The sequence below is a fragment of the Mesocricetus auratus genome, unplaced genomic scaffold (genome assembly GCF_017639785.1).
Source record: "Mesocricetus auratus isolate SY011 unplaced genomic scaffold, BCM_Maur_2.0 Super-Scaffold_100006, whole genome shotgun sequence".
In the NCBI taxonomy this organism is placed as follows: domain Eukaryota; kingdom Metazoa; phylum Chordata; class Mammalia; order Rodentia; family Cricetidae; genus Mesocricetus; species Mesocricetus auratus.
In genome coordinates this window covers 97,546,634-97,564,453 of record NW_024429190.1, presented here as the reverse complement: position 1 = coordinate 97,564,453, position 17,820 = coordinate 97,546,634, and the positions used below count along the sequence as shown (strand labels likewise).

Sequence of the window (17,820 nt, the reverse complement as noted above, 5' to 3'; positions counted from 1 at the left end):
TGTCTCGTTTAAACCACAGTCACACTGAGTTTAGCAGACTATCTTAGCACTCTGAGCCAGGCCCTCGCAGAAGAACGCACTGTACCCTGCGCTTCCCCCCAGTCGGGTGGGACCTGGGAGTACAGCTGGGTAGACTATGTTGTACCTCACTCAGTGTGCTCACCATCTCAGATACCCTTTGTTAGTCCGCGAGCCTCACCCGGTCCCTAACTCCACCGGCTTGCTCCCTCCTCACTTCTCGGCTGTTTTCAATCACAGAGCACCACTCCCTTTCAAACTACAAGCTTGCACATGCCTCTCCCTGCTCTGCAGGACGTTTGTGTGAGTGATAATGAGCTCTGGGACCCAAGCTCCATGGCTCCACTCACACACGTGCTCCGACCCATCGCATGGACGCTTCATCCGCACACAAGCACTAGGCCAAGGCTCCTTTGTCCCGCTTCCCCACAGCTAGCTCCTGTGACACTGCCTGACCCAGTGGAAAATCCTTTCCTCTGAGCAGCCTTTCCCACACTTCAGGCCCCAGGCTGAACTGACTTCCTGCCCTTCGCTCAAACTAAACCCTGCGCTTGCGTCTGTGCCAGCGGCTCTCAACCTGTGAGTCACGACCCCTTTGGTAAACCTCTGTCTCCAGAAACATTTACTGTTATGATTCATAACAGCAAAATTATAGACATGAAGTAGCAACAAAAGTAATTTAATGGTCGGAGGCGTGGAGGGGGCGGTTCACAACGACATGAGGAGCTGTATTAAAGGATCACAGCATTAGGAAGGTCGAGAACCGCTGCTCTAGGCTTTCACCTCTAATGTGCAGAGCCATTTATGCTCCTTCCAGGACTAGAGGCACACAAGCCTGTGCCATGTACTCAGCTCAGTGCCTAGCATGCAACCAAAGCATCACTCCAGACTTTGAGACACAGATGGCACATAGAGTAGGATCTGGGGACCCACAGCACTCAGCTGGATTAGCGTCTGGGTGATGAGCACTCCCAGATCCTCGGGGTGCTCACCTTCCATTTTCCTCTGTGGTCTTCCCAAGGCCCATTTAAGTGGTGGGAATCACAGGGTGCAGTGAATTCCCATATGACGATCCTATCTAGTGCACTTAAGCGCTTAAGTTCGGTGCTCCAGGAAGAAGAATGGGGGCACACGCTGGGTAGATAAGGGGGTGCTATATCATGCCAGAGGCACGTGGTGACATGAAGCTTAATAGGCGATACGTGGGTGGGATGGTTGGGCCCAGATGTCACTACAAAGACCCGCATTTAATCCAAGGACCCTCTACCCATCTCAAGCACCTGTACTGTCAGACTTTGGCCAGACCTTCTGGTTCCAGAATCACTGGCTCCAGAAATTCACCTGTGTATCCCTGGATAGAAGCATCTCAATGCACACAAGCATGAGTACACACTAATCCTAAAAATGCAGGGAATCCAAGCTTCCAAAGGCCTGGAATGGGCTGCCTGTCACCCTGTGGTGTGGAGACAGCTGGAGCCTTCTTCCTTTGGTGGCATTTCCCAGCGCTTGTTGCTCGGTGGCTCTCCGGCTTTCCCAGTAACTGCCTTCCCAGAGCATAGCTGACCCCCCTCCCCTTTGCCTGCCATCCCTCCCCACCCCAGCCCATGCCTCAAGGAGAAGCAGACTGAAGACTCTGCCTGTAGAGCAAAGAGCCCTGGAGTCAGGATGGGGACCTTGACCATTGCACACCGTGGGGCCATTCTTTTTTTTTTTTTTTTTTGGTTTTTATGAGACAGGGTTTCTCTGTATTGTTTTGGAGGCTGTCGGTTGTGGGGCCATTCTTAAAAGGCCATTCTGCAAGGTCTCCTTGGATTTGAAAAGTCACCATGGAACTACTCATGTTTTCATGAGAACTGAGAGCTATGTAGGAGCCTTCCTGGAACTGGGTGATGCTCCCAGAGGCAGTGACCTCACACTGAAAGGTAGGTAGGAGCTAGCTAGCTAGTTTAGGGGTGGTAGAGGGAGAGCTGTGCTGAGGAACATTCCAAGTAGGCAAATCCCCAAAATGAGCCTCTTGTTGGGAATGGTCCTCCATCTCCTCGGCAACCAGCATATCCTAGGCCCCCAGTGGGAGGCAGCACCATCCCAGCCTTTGGGAGCAGGCAGATAGTGACTTTGCTCTCACAGGACCTGCTGTGTGAGCCAATTATCTAGGTGCTTGGGGAGGTTTCCCCCTCTAGCCCATGGAACTCATACTTGCTTTCCAGGACGGTCATAATGATTCGAGGGGACAGCATTACAGGGTGGTTGAAGAGGAATTTAGACACAGTGCACCCCAGGGATTTAGACACAGTGCACCCCAGTGAATGAGGGAGTTACTGTCTTCTTGCCCTTTGCTGAACTCATTGCAGTTACTTATGGCAACAAATGGGAGAGCTACATGCAGGACTCCTTTGTTCTGTGATTGAGGTCAAGCGGACCTGTAAGAAGCACCAGTCATGTTTACCAAGTTGTCTTTCAAAAGTTACCTCAAAGTTTCCAAGCTGTGTGACACCCACAGCCCAAACATTTGCAGCAAATGATACGATCCTCAGGGCAAGCCTGGGCAGTGGCTGGGTGGGGCCTGAGAGTCACAGGAGGGGCGCAGGGCCAAGCCATGCCTGAGGTGGCAGGGAGGGAGTGCTGGGTGGGGCCTGGGCCTGTATACACAGCCACACCTACTAGCCAGGGAGTAGATGTGTTCAGTCACTGACTGGAGGCCAGCTAAGTGAATCTTCATTCCCTGGGAAAAGTACCTGACAGGCAAACAGGATGGCCTGGTGGAAAGCCTGGGTAAGTGGGCATAATCTGGGGAGGTGGGTGCCTGTACGGTGATGGGTGGTGAGCACTTGGTGGGGGCAGAAAAAAAATAAAGGCTGATGAGGAAGCTGAGGGAAAAAAAAAACTGCCCATGCTTAGAAAAGTTACTGCAGGGATGTGAAAAGCAAAACAGTTCAGAGTAAACAAAATAAAATTTAAAGAAAGAAACCCTTGAAATGCGAGGGGGAAGCTGAAATGCAGGGAGGGAGACTTCCACAGGAAAAAGGCCACTTCGGAGAAGGGCTTCTGTGGGTGTGTGCAGGGTGCGCTTGTCCTTGGAGAGACTCCAGGAGCCTGCTCCTTGCAGGGGTGGCGGTATGTGAAGCTTTGGAGAAAAATCGCCCTGTGTGGTTTGAATGTCCTGAGTAGGTTGCATCTAGATCTGGAGGAGCAGCCCGACTAGCAGCGTCAAAGGCCTTGAATAACTGGCGAAGAAGTCTGAGCTTAACTTGTGAGCAATGGGGGGGCCGCCGGTACACTTTAAACTCTAGGGGGCACACTGCCATTGGAGGAAACTATCAACACACACAGCGCACGGTCTGAAAGAGAGTAGACTCACACCAAAGCGTACCAGTGCTCATTTGTCAAAGTCAGAGAAGGGGGGCTTGGTAGCGGGACCTCGCTCATGGGAGCCGTGCACAGCTGGAACACGCATGGGCAGTCACGGGCTTGCACTGCTACTCACCTTCCTCACCTCAGCCGAGCACTTCCAGGGAGAAAGCCGAGGCTCTGGGACATCAAGCGGCTTGCTCAGGTTCCTTGCACAGCAAGCTTAGGCCAGAGAAAGCCCAGGTCTCTGTCGCAGCCCCCAGGCTCTTTGTAGTCGGAAGACCCAAGCTTGTCCGGCTTCAGGGAAACCCGTGTTGCTGTGTGACCACTCGGTAAGAGTTTTAGGTGTCGATGCCCTGGTCTTGGGACAGATAGGACAGACTAGAAGGCAGGGTGAAAGGAGCTGTCGTCCTGACCCTCAGGGAAGCAGCCAGCAGCCTGGATCGTGGTGTCTCAGTTTTACAGCAGCTGCTGGTGCAGGTGTGCACAGCTGGGAGATCCCAGTGTTGAGCAGTTCTTACCATCAGGTGCTGGCCCAAACAACCTGATGCTGGGCAGGGGTGAGGACCAACCACTTGGGGACCTAATCAGGGGATGATGATGCTGGCACTCTCAGAACCTCCTGTGTGGGGACACTCCTACGGCATCTCTCATTCAGTGTCAGTAGAGCCTCACAACAAGTCTGTAAGGCCGGTGTCCACACAAGTGAGGAAACTGAGGCTTGCGTACACTGAGCTGAAGCTGCCACACTAGTTAAGTGTTCAGGTCCAGACACAGACTCGGTCATCCCAGGCCGTTGGCCCTTGGGAGAACTGACTCAGAACAACAAGGCCTCCGTGTCTGGCCGGGCAGCCTATGAGAACCAAATGTCCTGTGAGCACAAAGCTGGGTCAGAAACAGGGCTGAAGGGAGTGGCAGAGTAGCCACAGGGGGCTGGCTTCAGAACAAGTCCCCCTTGTGGCCCTCTTGAGGAGGCAGCCTGTGATGGGATCAGGCAAAAGTATGGCAGCTTCTGCATGCCCATGACAGAAGGTCTTCTAGACACAGCATCCAGGACTGCCTGAACTATCTTTTGTCCGGGAACATGTCCGTCTGGACTCACAGGCCTCAGGTAGCTCCATCAGGAGCCTGAGACCCACATACAGAGATGCTCTCAGATCTCCAGTCCAGACACTGTCCGATCTTTGGCCCCCAGAATGTTGCCCTCTTTCTATAAAAGCCTTAGCAAGGAAAGTGAGACAGATTTCTCCACGTGTTGATATTCCAGCCAGCTCTGGAGCTGTTGACAAATACTTGTCCCTGAACGGTATGGGGGCACTCCTCAACCCACAGGTCTCTGAGGCCAATTCGGATCAGGGAGAAAAACCAGGGAATTGAGAACTTAGATGCTCCCCACCCACACTCCCAGAAGACTGGCTTGCCTATGGGCGAGGCTCTCTGCAGGGAAACATTCCAAGAAAACCCAGCGTCTGGGGAAGAATGAATCATCTCTAGAGTGGGGGGGGTAGACAGAGCTCAGGGTCTGAGTCAGGCTGTGGGTGAAATGCCAGCAGCACCTTTTACTAGCTACGCCACCAAGCCCAGCCTGCTGGCTTGTCACATGGCACATTAACACCTAATATGACTGCCGGGGATGGGGGTGACCTGAGCATTGTGTCCAGTGCACTTTACCGAGGAGGTGCTCAAATGGCCTTTTAGAGTGACATGTGACCTCACAAGGACTGTGTGTGTGTGTGTCTGTGTGTGTGTGTGTGTGTGTGTGTGTGTGTGTGTGTGTGTGTGGACAGTGGGGTAGCCTCTGAGATCACACTGGCTCACTGGAGAAAATTTCCCCGGGGAATTATTTCTAACGGTTCCTGTTATATGACATGGGACACGAAGATCTGTTTCTGGACGTGTGGAAACCAAGCAGAGGATGCAGAAAGATGCCTTGTTTCTTACTCAAAGGGAGGACCCGTACGGATATACCGTCCCTGGGGACCTGTTCTGTGTTTTCAGGACCTACCCCGAGGCTTGCGTGGAAGGCTGGGTACATGAGTCAACGCAGGGAGAAAAGCAGAGATGGGTGGAGAACGCTTGAAAGGAAACAGAAAAGAAGGAAGGAAATGGGGACGGGAGGGAAGGGGAAGGAGAGAAGGAAAGGGGAAGTGGGGAGGAAGGGGAGGGCAGGAAGACAGAGTAACGGCTGTGCAGCTCGGGTAGGGAATTAGCGAACAGTCAGGTTAACGAGTGAGGAGGAGGCCTGCGGGTGGGTGCGGGCCAATGGAAGAGCTGGTGAACGGGCGAGTGAACGACCAGAACGCATGTGACCAAACTTCGCTCCATTTGAAGGACCTGGGTCTCCTCATTCAGTTCCTTTCCCCAATTCCTCCCATTCCTTGCCACTCCTTCCCCTAAAACACATACTTTAGAAAGATTGTCCATCCTAAGCCTCTGAGAAATTATGCAGAACACTCATATAAGTGGCCCTGGAACATGCCCTGGGTCAGATGCTTGTGAGACAGGGTCTGTGTACTTGGGTTATCAAGTTTATTCCATAATCCATAGGCCATTCTACAGTTCTTCCTAACTGTAACCCTCTGCCCAGTATGATCCCGTGGCCTTGAAAACAACCTGAGTCTGGGAGATAGATGCTCAGCTTGGCCCCAGCCCTCTGAAATATTCACACCGTGTCACAGGAAAGGTCAGGACAGGCTTGGACCCTTCCTTGCATAGAGAAACCTGTGTCCAGTTCCCCATTTTCTAGGCAGCCACTCGGCTTCTAGAAGTCATTCCTTATGAATTCATTTCCACCCATCGTGGTATACACAGGCCTGGAGAGAGGAGCACATGACAAGTCTGTTACCTGTTCTTAGTTGACAGGTGTTTTTTGTGTGTGCATATATATAATTCATTTTTATTTTATGTTTGTTGTGCTTGCCTGCGTGTCTGTGTGGGATGTCAGAGGTCCTGGAAGTGGAGTTACAGACAGTTGTGAGCTGCCCTGTAGGTGCTGGGAACCAGATCAGTGTTCTCTGGAAGAGCAGCCAGTGCTCTTAACCTCTGAACCATCTTCCCGGGCCTGAAGTGGTTTCTTTTTACAAGCTCTGGTCCCTGCCACACCTGCCTGTTAGCTAAGGGGTCAAAGAGATCAGCCTCTGGGCTACAAGGCTCCATCCGTCTCGGTGCCCGGGGCAGATTCTTAGCCTAACAGGGTGGATTGCAAGGCTCTCATGCCCTTCCTGTACCTTCCTGTACAGTTAGCAGGCCTGGTTGTTTTGCAGATTGAACAGGAGGGCGTCACCGTGAAGGGCAGCTCTCACTTCAACCCAGACCCTGACGCGGAGACCCTCTACAAAGCCATGAAGGGAATTGGTGAGTGACCGTGACCTGGCCACATGCTCACACCCCCAGAAAGGAGATAGCAGGGACAGCTGGGCATAAAAGGTGTCCCCGTTTCATTTTGAGCGACTCCATTAGTAGAGAATCACGCAAGCTCTGAGGTGGGTGACCGTTCGTTCCCAAGTGGCAGTGACGGGGAAGGCCGTCAACCTGAGATTTCGCACGTGTAAAATGGCTGCAGGAACTCTGGGCCCGCTGTGTCACTGTGACCTCACAAGATGGATTGGCACGGGGCCTGCTGTGGGCATGGGCATGGGGGTTTAGATGCTGCGCCAGGAGTGCCAGCCACATGGATTCTGCAGCTTGCCCTCTGCCCCACATTGGTTGTCCAGATGGCCAGCTCATTCTAGTACCGCCCTCATATGGCTGAGTGGAAAACGACTGGCTTGTTCTAGGACTTGGTCTCACTCCAGGTAGGAGTCACCCCGTGGCTGGCTCTGCCTAGTGCGTTGGGCCAGTAAAGAGAACTACCATTCCCAGTGGTGCCTATACGGAATTCTCACCCCTGCTGCTTCCTATGAAATCTGTTATCTCTGCTTCCCACCTGAGTGAATGGAGGCTCCAGGAGACAAGCCTACTTGTCCATGACCTACAGGGCAGGGTCTCAGACACAACGGTCTGGACTTCTAGTCGTGACCTTCCTCTAATGCGACCAGCACAAGGGACGAGACTGAGTACATCTTACTTCAAAGGCCCATGGCTGGTGTCCAAAGGCCTTGTCCTTGGTTTCTATATTATGAAGTCAAGTCTGAGCCACACCCCGACTCTCCGAAGTGGGGAACCAAGAAGTGAGCTAGCTGGGTGTCTTGTCTACACTGTGGAAATTGGGCTTTTGAGGCTATTCTGGTAGTGCGGTCCAATTGCCCAACCAGCAGGCATCTCCCCTCTCCCCTCTCCCCTCTCTCCCCTCTCCCCTCCCCAGCCTTCTCTGATGCCCCCAGAGGTAGAGGGGATTCTCATACTGTGCACCCCTGCAGGAACCAATGAGCAGGCCATCATAGATGTACTCACCAAGAGAAGCAACGTGCAGAGGCAGCAGATTGCCAAGTCCTTCAAGGCTCAGTTTGGCAAGGTAAGCAGGGTGGGTGCTGAATCCTCATCGGCACAGGGCCATGGCGTTAAAATGATCCGCCCATCCATCTGCAGTCTTCCCTGGCTGTTTGTTTTATCTGGTAGACGGTGTACAGCTCCTGAGCCGTGGCCGGCATTGGCCTTACACCATTTCTTCACTGTTCTCCTTCACTCAGTCCTCAGTCGTCCCTCAGGAGCCAGCCTAAGCTCTCTTCAGCTTTGTCTGTCCCCGTTACCTGAACTGACCCCTCTTCCCCGCTCCCTGGAGGTCCGTGTCTGGCTCCCTTCTGTCCCGCAGCACAGACACACGCCTCTCGTGTTCACTGAGTGCTTCTCATCCCTCCTGCCGCTGGGCACTCTACCTACGCTTAGCACAGAGCCAGGAATGTGGTATACACTGAACATCAGAAATGTGTGCATAGACACGGGTGCCTGGAGTGTCTCCCTCTGCTCTCAGACTTCACACACACACACACACACACACACACACACCACATGCACCACACACACAACACACACACAACACACACACAACACATGCACCACACACACAACACACACACACAACACACACGTACACACGCACCACACACACAACACACACAACACACACACATCACACATGCACGCACGCATACCACACACACACACCACACACACACACACCACACACACCACACTCACACAACACACACACACTCACACACACACACACACACACACAGTGGTAAAGTATCCCCAAGTGAAGCCACACATTGCAGCTCCTTTCCTTACCCCTCCAAGCTACACATTATCCTCTGTGTGCAACATCAGAGAGGCTGAGTAACTTCCTAAGCTTCCAGAGCCTGTAAGCGACAGGTCTGACAAAGCCCTGTGCAGATCAGCCAGGCGCGGCCTGGTGGCTTCTTGTAGACACCTATGCCCTTAGAAAGAGGCAAGCACGAGGTGGAATCTTGGGGTCTTCCTCCTCCTTCTCTCCCTTCTTCCCTCTTTCCTTCTCTGGTTTTTTCCCTCCCCTCATTGAGCCACTTAATGATGTCAAGCACGATGCTGCCACCCCCAGATCTTGCCATCTTCAAAGCAATGGCGGTTCTAAAAGTTTAGAATGTGCCCACGATTTTGCAGAGTTGTCACGCATCCCTGTCACCCCATAAGCAGTGGTATGAAGCAGAACTTCCGTTATCCCCACTTAATAGGTACAGATGCTGATGCTTAGAGAGGCTAAGGTCCTGGCCCATGGGACCACACCAGTATGACAACTCTGTCATGCGTAAAGGAAGAAAGAGTCTCCAGACCAGGCCCCGCCTGCTGCCTGCACTCCGGTGGGCTTGGAGGACAAATCATTTCCTTTTGTCTGTCTTAGGACCTCACTGAGACCCTAAAGTCAGAGCTGAGTGGCAAATTTGAGAGACTCATCGTGGCCCTCATGTACCCGCCGTACAAATACGAGGCCAAGGAGCTGCATGATGCCATGAAGGTATTCCCCTTTGCCATGCATTAGAATGGCCACCTGGGCCCCAGCTTACCCAATGGGCTCGCAACCTGCTCTAATAGCTACCCAACAGCAGGGCTGGCCAGTCACAATGAAGGCTCAAATCGGTGCTTAGACCAGAGTTGGACCAGGAGGAGTGCGGGGGAATCAGAAACCCGTCCCTCTCTGCGGTCCAAGTCACCTTTTACTTCTCACCACTCCTGTTACTTCAGAGGTTAGGTGGCGTTGGAGATCCAGAAACTGCAACCAGTCCCATTGTAAGGACACTCTTGTGATCTATGCCAGGTCTCTCACAGCTGTGATCTCTAAGCCCACCTTCGGGGTTGGGTTGACTCATTGACAGATGAGCATACTTAAGGATGGGAGGGTGGAGCCCCCTGTGTGAGACCGCCCAGCTAAAGAAGGAGGGCTGAGGTAGCCTGTCCCAATAGCAGGCACAAGAAACAAAGGCAGGGATTCAACATCACCCCCAAACATAGGCCCCCATCAGAGGAGGACAGAGCCGTGGCCACAGTTTATAAGAAGGCAGAGCAGGCAGAGTGGGAGACCAAGGGCAGAACACTCCAGAACATAGAGGCTTCTGTCCCCAGGGCTTAGGAACCAAAGAAGGGGTCATCATTGAGATCCTGGCTTCTCGGACCAAGAACCAGCTGAGAGAGATAATGAAGGCGTATGAGGAAGGTAAGGGGGATTCAAAGGTGGTGGGTGTGGAGACCCAGGAATGGCCTAAAGCTTCAGCAGCCTGACGGGGAATTAGAGTCAGGCAGTTCCCAAGGGAACTAGGCTGTATCGGCAAGGACTCTTTGGAGGGTCTTCTCATGCAGGTCCCCCCAGTACCTGTGTGCCAAATCCTGTGCCCAGCAGCGACATGGAGAGAGTGCTGTGTGCCCAACTAAGCTCATGTCCTCGGGGTTGTGGCTTTAATGGGGATCAGAGGCTTACTGGCTGCACATGGGCCAAGCCAGAACACTGGAGAAGGGAATCTGCTAGTACCACGCTGTGCACGCTGACTCTCCCCTACAGTGCAGAGCTGCCAGCCAGGCCTCTAGGATGTATACCTGGCCAGGGTGGTCTGAAGGCCCTGGCTTCCCCTGCTGATAAATGGTCCCCATCTGAAGGCCTTGGTCTGGTTCTCAGGCCTGGTCTGTTTCTCCCTTTAGCCTGCTTGTGCATTTAGGTCACTCTGGGGTCTGAATGACCACCTAGTCCTAGCTGCCACTTGGACATCTTCTGTGTACTTCTTCTGCGCCAAGGATTTGTCCTCCCATGGGGAGAAGTTGGAACTAGGTATGGGGGAGGAAAGTGGGTGCTGGCAGGCCCCGGGTCCCTCACTGCTCACTGTGGCTCTGTTTTCCCGCAGACTATGGGTCTAACCTGGAAGAAGACATCCAAGCAGACACGAGCGGCTATCTGGAGCGGATTCTGGTGTGCCTCCTGCAGGTATCACAGCCCAGGCTCCAGGACTCTGTGGCTTGGACCCGGCAGCAGCTCTCGAGCAATGCCTCTGAGTGAGGGCTGGGCTATGTGGAAGCCCAGTGGTCTGGGGGTTCCAGCTGTGACATGGGTCCTGACTGCAGAGCCCAAGCCTCTCTTTCCTCTGCCTTTGTGTGGTCCCATGCCAGGCTCTGCCTAGCCTCTGAATCCACCATTCCAATCTACTCCTATCACGCAATGCCAAAACCTGGCAAGGACAGCTAGCTTGCAGGTCCCTGGGCCGAGAAGCAGCAGTCCCTCCCCTCCCTGCCCCTGAGCCCTGCTGTCCCCTCAGCTTGTGTGCTCTGATTGCTGACCTGCCTTACAGAGTGCCTTCCTCTGGCCCTAGGGCAGCAGAGATGATGTGAGCGGCTTCGTGGACCCAGGACTGGCCCTCCAAGATGCTCAGGTGATACTGTGCCCTGGTCTTACCACCTGAACTCTGAGCTTCATGATCCCCTTTGCCAAGGGAGCCTTCTTTAATACAGACCCCACCGTACAACCTCCACCTTGTGACTAGTGAAGAAAGTGAGGTATCTGGGAAGCTTAGGAAAAATGGAGAAGCTGGTGAAGGAGCTAAGGCTCTCCTGGCAGAGCCAGCCTCTCTGAGCCCGGAGTTCTTTCATATGCAGGTCTCTGTGTATTCTGTGGATCTGTCTGTTGGTACAGTACTTGTTACACAGTGCTCCCGGAGCAATAGGGGAAGGAGCATTTCCTAAAGTAGCTTCTGGCCCCAGACAAAGAAGAGCCTTGAGCCAACCCTATTGGCTCAGGACAGTGAGCCGCCATATTGGGCTGTACAAGTGAATGGAGGCCGACTCTCAGTCAAACTCTGGAACTCTGGGGTTCTCTCTCACCTCCTCTGTCCCAATACCAGGACCTGTATGCAGCGGGTGAGAAGATCCAGGGGACCGATGAGATGAAATTCATCACCATCCTGTGCACACGCAGCGCCACTCACCTGATGAGAGGTACGGGCAGGGGGGGGGAAATGCATGGGTACATGGCGCCCTAGCCACCCGGCGCCCTAGCCACCCGCCCTAGCTACCTGGCCTCTTTGTGTGGAAGGTCTGGTGTGTAGCCTTGTGTAGCTTAGACTTGGGAAGAGAGGCATGGGGGAGGCAAAGATGGCTTGCTGATGTGCAGTATGTAATCTGTATATGCATTGAGTGTTCCATATGTCTCCATATATGAGTGTTCTATACGTCTCCATAGTGTTCGAGGAATATGAAAAAATTGCCAACAAGAGCATTGAGGACAGCATCAAGAGTGAGACTCACGGTTCACTGGAGGAGGCCATGCTCACTGTGGGTAAGAAGATTGGCTTTTGGCACCTGAGCATCCATAGCCCAAGAAGGTCACAGCAAGTGACTGGATCTCTATATCCAAAGGACACCCCCCCTGCCCAATGCTCTCAACCAGGTTCCTGAGACCACTGCACTCAGGAGGCTCCGTGGGGGCTGCTGTGTTACCACAATGACGCCAGGACCGGGGCCCAGGCCTACCCGTAGATACTGCTTAGAGAGCATTTGGCTTCTGCTCCGGTAGTCTTGCCCACCTTTCTGGGTCTAAGTGCCAAATCACTACCTTATTTGCTAACTGAAGAAATGAGGGCGTGTGACTTGAGTCCCAACCAAGAGAAACGTGAGAAACGTTTCCTGCAACAGAAAATAGAGGCAGCTCACCACAACTGTCCACAGCGCATCCTGGGTCTAACGCTGAAGCCATACGCGAAGGGTCACAGTAGAGCAGAGACCTGAGCCAGGCAGAAGGACACCTCTCTACCACCTTACATAATGGAGCTGAGATAAGGAGGCCAGTAGCCAAGGTCTCTTCTCTCTGTCCTTTTGTCTCCAGTAGCTACTAACATCTGAAGTTTTCAGGCCAGTTCCAATGACTGTGATAAAGTTTATTCAGTTTATTCTGTGATGCAAGATCTAGACACACCCTCTGATAGCACCTAGAATTCTGCCCATGATTCTAAATAATTATACATCCTAAACAGCAAAGGTGTGCAGGACCACACTGTGATGGACAGACAGTTCCTGTTCATTTTTTCCTAAAGCCTTTGTCACCCCTCAAGTCACAGGTGCATCAGAAGGTTGAGTAACAAAGACATATAGAGTCAAGACAGAGTTTATACACATTCCTACCTCCCACACAACCCACACTCTCACAGCCTCGGGTCAAAACACCATCACCCAGCAACAGATGTCATAGTCTATAAAGAAGCATCCATGGAAAAGAAAAATGGAGGTCCATGTTCCAGGCCGAGGAGTCCTATGCCTTAGTCCTTACAGCCAAGTCTCATGTTACATGAAAATTCAAAATGTGAGGGAGGGTCCTACTCCCAGGGAACTGTAGTCACCATTCTGTGGCAACCTGTGTGGAGCCAAGTCATCGAATTCTCAATGGAAATGCTTCCTGAATGTGACCGCTTAGAGATGGCCTTTAGAAGATCCGAGCTGATGACTTAAATGAGTCCCACTGGTGCCCAGTCTTTTCACCTCTCATCCTGTGACCAGGCTACTCTGGGCTTTTGGAGCTGTGCCCACTGCCCAAGGCTCTGCTCCTTGCCCCAATCTCTCTGCCTCATGCAAGGCCTTCTTTTGGGAGCTAGGTAGCACACAAAGAAACATGTCAACCTTTACACAATACTAACCCTTAACACCTCCACGAACACATAAACAAGTGTATGCAACACCACTACTGCTATTATTAATCGAGCTTTCCTGTTTGCCAGTGAAATGCACTCGGAACGTCCACAGCTACTTTGCAGAGAGACTCCACTACGCCATGAAGGTAACTGTCCGGGCTGCGGCCTCCTTTCCAGTCAGCCCTATATGATGCCAAATGCACAGCCAGGGTGCTCAGAGCCACTGCTGTCTGAACTCAGGTCCCTTTGCTCTAATCTCTCATGCATCAGAAAGGTTTGTATTCTCAGAGGGCAAAGTAGGCCTAGGGAAGGGAGGCCACATCTCCGGAAGGTACATTGAGCAGGTCACCGACAGGTGTTCATTGAAGGCCCCCCGAACCTTGACAGCTCTGTGAGGTTCATGTCACAATTGCATCTGAAGTGTGGAGGTAAAACCAAGGCTTGTCCAAGGTCGCACGGCTGCTAAGTGGCAGAGCATCCTTCTTGAGCCCATCAGGTTATACTTTTCAGTGCTCTGTACTTCCTCTTTGAGAACAAATTTGTTGTCACAGGCCCTAGGCAGGCACGGTTGGAAGCCCAACACCCTTGACATGGACAGACTCTAGTGACATTGCCACATCTGGCACGTCAGTCTTCCTACCCACGGCCAGGTGCTAGCCTGTTGTTTACAAGGCTGCCCTGGCCACATAAGTGGACATGCTGCTCCTTCAAGTAGAGTTGCTGGCAACTGGAACTAACCTGGGAGAGAGACATTTAAAGTAATTATCCGTGACTAATGTCAGTGCCCGGCTTCTCTAGTACACGACGCTGGCACCACCTAAAGTGAGAGCCATACCATCACCCCCAAGCCCTCTGGATACATTGTCCCATGAAGGAGAGAGTGTGCTGTTTCTTTGGTCATGAAGCTCCACCTAACTCAACACTAGTCAGGTCTGAGGGAGATGCCAGAAGGTCCTGCTCGTGAAATGGCCAGCTTAGTAAAGTCGACAGTGGTGCTACTCAAAGAAGAACTCTTCCTGGAGGGGTGAGGGCTCTGGGTCTAGAACCTGATGCAGGATATCAAATGCTTAAAGTAATCAATGCGTTGGACATCTAATAAGATGCACAGCCAGTGAGTGGGGAGACTGAGAAAGAGAAGCCTTCTGTGGTGGGCTGTGGATGCAGCTCAGAGGAGGAGCACTTTCCCAGCATGCACAAGTCCTCGGGTTCAATGCCTAGCACCACCAAGGAAAAGGATTTTGAAACATCAACGCTCCCCTCTTGGTTTTCTCCCCACTGAAGCAGAGGCCCATCCGTGCATTGCTAGCCCTTTATAAACTCCCACACACAGGGCTGTCCATCCATTACAGAGGTAGACAGGAAACGTGAGACATGATGGCTGACTGTCGCTGTCTCATCCAGGGAGCAGGGACACGTGATGGGACCCTGATAAGGAACGTCGTTTCAAGGAGTGAGATTGATCTAAACCTTATCAAGGGTCAGTTCCAGAAGATGTACGGCAAGACTCTCAGCAGCATGATCATGGTAAGACACGGCCCCCCAGTTTACTGCCAACTTGTGACACAGACATTCCTGGGGCATGGGATGTTGTGACTGATGTCACGCGGGTGACCGTCCCTTTTCAGTGGGCAGCTCACACTTGTCCCGGGTACCACGTGGCACATGCAGGGACCAGGGAGGAGGGAAGTATAGCTATGGGTGTCCCTGGGGAGTATGTGGAGACTAAAGGAGCTCACAGGGCTGCCCTTGTCCCAGAAAGTGGCTTTGCATTTGAGCTGTGGGATATACCAAAGCTTTGCAAAAGGAACCATTTCTGAAGAGGCAATGGGAATAAGTAGTTCTGTAGAAATCCGAATTCCCTCTTAATCCAGATCTAAGGAGTCCTAGTAGGGAACTCTTAGGCTCCAGTGATTACCCACCTCCATTCCAATTAGTGAAAGCCCAGGGTGTTAAGTGGTACCCTCTATGACTGAGATCAACAACCTGTCTGGAAACTAATGCAAACTGAGCTCCTAACAATGTCATCACCAGAAGTCAAATCATGACAAGTATATCCCTACGTCTTTCTTAGGGCCACTCTCCTACCAGGGTGGACTGTTGACTATGTTTGAGAAGCAACTCATAGTTTACAACATAACTGGCCCTGTGCATTTTCTGGTTCAGATAACCAAGGACCAAAAACATTCAGGGGAAAAAAGTGTCTGTACAGAACATGTACACACTTTTTTCTTGTCATTATTCCCTGAACAATATGGTATGACTATTTCTGTAGTATCCCCATTGCATTAGATATTACAAATAATCTAGAGATTGTTTTAAATATAGGAGGATGTGCATAATCTACACCCAAGACCAGTGGCATTCCCTATACACACTTGGGTATTCATGGGGTCCTGGAAATATTCTCCCATGGATACTGAGGGACAACTGTATATTTAAAAAACACATCAGGCAGGATGGCATCAGGGAGGCAGGCAGTAAGACAGAAGATTATTTGTTGTGTTTTAGACTTCACAGACAACTTTTCAGGTGAAGGGAGACTAAGCAAGGACCAGCCTATGCTGCTGCTAAGTCACCCATGAGGGGCACCTCATCACAAACAGCATTTTCTAGATGAGAGAACGGGCCTCACAGAGGTGGAAGAAGGGTCTGTGTGTGTTAACAGAGCCATGGCCGAGGCCTGCGGGACCCAAGCTTTCTCGGTCCCAGGTGACTCTGGGTTCCTTGCTTTCAGCCTTGGCTCCCTAATGAGCACTAGCAGGTGTTGGATACAGGTGGACCATGTTGAATAAGTGAATGGCTCTGTACCCCTGGGTCCTGGGAGAAACATTAGGAAGAACCCTGGGGCAGTTGACTGAATAAGGAAACTGCTCAAAAGCCCTTGTTGTCTAAGAGCTTAGGAGTGGCTCTGTCTCTGTGATTCATTGCCCACAACCATGCCCCCTCCATTTAGATAGGAGACCCAAAGGAATAGTCTGAAATGAGGAAGGAGGAGGGTGGCATTACACAGAACGGTGGCATAGGAACCCTTAAAGGGACAGGCCCCACCCAAGGAGCGCAACTCTTGGTCACGGTAACAGAAGACCAAGGCCAACATCACAAACACCCCCTTCTAAGGCACATGTGCCCCCTTCCTGCAGGATGACACCAGTGGCGACTACAAGAATGCCCTGCTGAACCTCGTGGGCAGTGAGCCCTGAAGACATCAAAGAACAAGGGCAAGAAGTGTGAGCCGCTGGCCCTGGTGCTTCAGCCCTGACCATGGGTGGGGTGGGGTGGGAGGGGTGGGGGAACAGCTCACCCTACCTTTAGTCTCCGTCTCCCGGTTTCAGTGCTTTCCACCCAATGCTTCTGACCTGAAAGGTGAGACCAGCCTGGGTTCATCTTTCCGCCTCTCCCGAAAGTCATTCATTCCTAGCACCCACGCTAGCATTACCTCTGACCAAACAGAAACATCAGCATGAAGGAACCAGCAGGAGCGTGTGGGTCATTCCTTCCTCCCACAAAAGCTCCTGGGCACAGGTTACACTGGTGCCTTGGCTCTGACCCCCTACTCAACCAGGGTCTTTGGAGAAGGAGTCGGTCACATGATTTTCTAGCAGATGTCTTAGATGATAAGCTTCAGGCAGCCAGGGAGAGTGTGGGAGAGCACTTCTGTTTTAGAAGACACAGCTGTGGGAACTGAGAAAGAGCATATCTCTGCCATTTGGGATGTCTGTAACATTCATTTACCAAAAATTGTTAGGCTGTAGGTAGACGAAAATTCTTACACCATCCTAATAACAATAATTAGACTATAAATCAGTTCTGACCCAAGTACACTGTGACCTTGGAGACTCAGACTTGTCCAGGCATTGACCAAATCAGCTACTCGTTCCCTCCCTGGTGAAGCTTGCAGAGTAGGAAGACCCCCAGCCCTGAGCATGAGTTCTGTCCTTCTCCTGCGGTCTCCAAGCCTGAAGACGGTGGGAGAACTTGCTAATATTTGTTGGGCTTTCAGAATAATAAACATTTGTGCTTTCACAAAGTCTGTGGATTTGTGTGGAGTGCATGCGCGTGCACTGGGGTGAGGGTGTGTTTGCCTACTCGACAGACCAGTGGTCGACATCAAGTTGTCTCCTCCAATTTCTTCTCCACCTCAATTTTTTGTTGTTTTGTTCCTTGAGACAGGGTTTCTCCATATAGTCCTGACAGTTCTGGAACTAGCTCTCCAGACCAGGCTGGCCTCGAACTCAGAGGTTTGCCTGCTGGGATTAAAGGTGTGGGCTACCCTGCCTGGTCTCCACCTCCTTTTTGAGACAGGGTCTCTCAGTGAACCTGGAGCCCACTATGTCTACTAAACTTATTAACCATTGGGTTCCTGGGGGCTGCCTGTCCCCAC

General features: G+C 52.0%; 1 protein-coding gene across 1 annotated transcript; it reads left to right on the top strand.

The window, feature by feature from the left end:
- Positions 1 to 2,635: 2,635 nt before the first annotated feature.
- Positions 2,636 to 17,466, top strand: LOC101841734 (annexin A8). Its single transcript, XM_040747706.1, has 12 exons — positions 2,636 to 2,790; positions 6,630 to 6,720; positions 7,725 to 7,819; positions 9,182 to 9,295; positions 9,901 to 9,991; positions 10,671 to 10,750; positions 11,133 to 11,192; positions 11,661 to 11,754; positions 11,999 to 12,094; positions 13,527 to 13,585; positions 14,841 to 14,963; positions 16,580 to 17,466. Exons 1-12 carry the CDS (start codon positions 2,770 to 2,772, stop codon positions 16,637 to 16,639), a joined length of 984 nt encoding a protein of 327 aa, XP_040603640.1. The 5' UTR covers positions 2,636 to 2,769; the 3' UTR covers positions 16,640 to 17,466.
- Positions 17,467 to 17,820: the final 354 nt, after the last annotated feature.